This window comes from Drosophila miranda, chromosome 3, assembly GCF_003369915.1.
Source record: "Drosophila miranda strain MSH22 chromosome 3, D.miranda_PacBio2.1, whole genome shotgun sequence".
NCBI lineage: Eukaryota > Metazoa > Arthropoda > Insecta > Diptera > Drosophilidae > Drosophila > Drosophila miranda.
Window position 1 is genome coordinate 6777352 of NC_046676.1, and position 2089 is coordinate 6779440.

Below are 2089 nucleotides of genomic sequence, written 5' to 3' on the forward strand. Positions count from 1 at the left end.
GCCGCTTTCCCATAAACATTCCACGACTCCCTTTCAGCCAGGCCGTAAATTGAAGTAATAACAATCATGTGGCATGTGGCACTGTGGCACTGTGGGCGGGATAATAGTTGCTGACTTTATGTGAACGTTTCAACATTGATTTCGGTATTAAACGGAAATATGTATAAACTGTGGACAAGAAAGGAATTCCTTGGCTTTATCTTCTTCGTTGGGCAGGAATGACCAAATCGATCTGTTTGACTTGGATGTTGCTTCACATCAGTTTCAAAAAATCAATGGACATTGTATTCCCCCCGCAATTAGCGAAGAACTGGCCCTTGGGGGGCTGCCACCTGGGCATGGCCTGCATTGATAAAGTGACCGCCTGTCCCACCCTGCCCGTTCCGGCAAGAAATTTGCATAAAATTCAAATAAAATAAAACGACAAGCCTTATAATCATTAGCCAGCGGCCATGTCGGCTCTCCTGGGTGCAGTGGGCCTGGTCCTGGGCATGGACAGTGGGCGCGAGATGCCTGCAACAGGGCGCTTCCCTTCCCCCTAGGAGGTGACTTATTTATGGACTTTCCATGCTAACGAGGCACCGGCAGTAAATTAATTTAGCCAACGAAAAATATACACACATACATAACGTACTTAGTGTCTTTGTACAGTGCGTTTCATAACTTTAGGATTCTTGTGCAGGATGTTTTTGGGCTCGATAGAGGATCCCTATCCCTGTGGCATGTAATTATCTCGTTCGTGTTTATTATATACCGATCCAGTTCTGCAGGGCCACCTTCTGCTGCTCAATATGTTCGCCCATCTTCTGGGTCATAGCGAACTGGATGAGAATGAGCAGATAGTTCACCAGAATCGAGACAAACTGGAACGAAAGCAGACGAAATTAGACAGTGAATCAGGGAAGACAATCCCAGCGGTCCCCACCATAGTTAGGACCGTTCGATTGAGGAGAATGTCGAAGCCGATTGTGAACTGCGGACGGGATTGCAAGCGCCAGCACATCAGAGAGTTAACCAGTTGCCTCGTGGCGGGACTGGTGGGGTACCAGTTGTCCAGCTGCTCGATGAGGCGGAGGCACCGCCGGGCCTCGAGGACTGTGCGTTCGCAGTAGAAGGGTCCGATGAGCAGCTTATAAAGAGGAGCGGCCATGCAGAGTGCCACGTAGCCCAGCAAAACCCGGCTGCCTTTGTGCTGCTCCCGCTTCAGATTCAGCTGCATTTCCTCATCTTCGCGCTCCTCCATGCTCGCCACACCCATGCCGAAGATGATGTAGAGCTCGCTGGTGGTGATGGCCAGGTCGTGGGCCATCGACATCCACAGACTGAACGCGTACACCCGATTGATCTCCGGGATAAGCTGATGGAGCTCTTGGACCATGGCCACGGCCTGTCGGACGCGCTGCTCTCTGAGCTGCCGCTGCGGGAACCGCCACTCCAGAAACTTCGGGCTGAGGATCTTCTGGAGCAGCCGGAAGCGGATGGAGAGCAGCTCGACGAGACTCATGTGGACGTAGCCCGTGAAGTGAGGGCCCCCCGTCACGATGACGTAACAGTAGGCGGACAGCAGGAACAAAGTGCGGTGCCCGCTGGCCATCTGGATCGCGGCGCTTGTGATGGCCCCCAGGTAGAGCACGGTGACTGTCACCAGCACCACAATGTTCTTCCTGAGCAGCTTCCGGTAATTAAGGCTGGCTCCAAAGTCCCGCATCAGCAGCGTATCCATAGCGGACAGGCGCACATAGATGCTAATGTGGCGGCGGGCGGCCGCCTGCAGGGACACCACCGTGACCACAAACACCAGCGTGGACATGGCCACCTCCAGAGCCGCAATGCTCAGCACCATCTTGTCGACGGCTGCCATTCGGTTGCGGATCTCTTCGCTCCCCAACAGACCGCTGAGCGAGACGAACAGGACCAGGACCGCCAGTCCTGCCATGCCCAGCGAATAGACCCTCTTCCAGCGGGTAATCGCGAAACCGGTGCCCCGTCCACTGAACCCGTTGCAGCACATCACGAACTGGAGGCCGCAGATGAAGCTGGCACAGTCGTAGAGGGTCTCTGGTTCCCGAAAAAAGTACAGCACCGCCAT

The 2089-nt window shown here is 54.2% G+C and overlaps 1 protein-coding gene across 1 annotated transcript; it reads right to left on the minus strand.

Moving 5' to 3' along the window:
* Window positions 1–746: 746 nt before the first annotated feature.
* LOC108158010 (putative gustatory receptor 57a) lies at window positions 747–2089 on the minus strand. Its single transcript, XM_017290153.2, has 2 exons — window positions 926–2089; window positions 747–863 (listed from the first exon to the last, which is right to left on the minus strand). Exons 1-2 carry the CDS (start codon window positions 2087–2089, stop codon window positions 747–749), a joined length of 1281 nt encoding a protein of 426 aa, XP_017145642.1.

Coding starts and splice junctions, on each gene's coding strand:
- LOC108158010 (XM_017290153.2), bottom strand. CDS start 2,089: ATGGCGGTGCTGTACTTTTTTCGGGAACCAGAGACCCTCTACGACTGT. Junction 864..925: donor ATCGAACGGTCCTAACTATG/GTGGGGACCGCT, acceptor CTTTCGTTCCAG/TTTGTCTCGATTCTGGTGAA.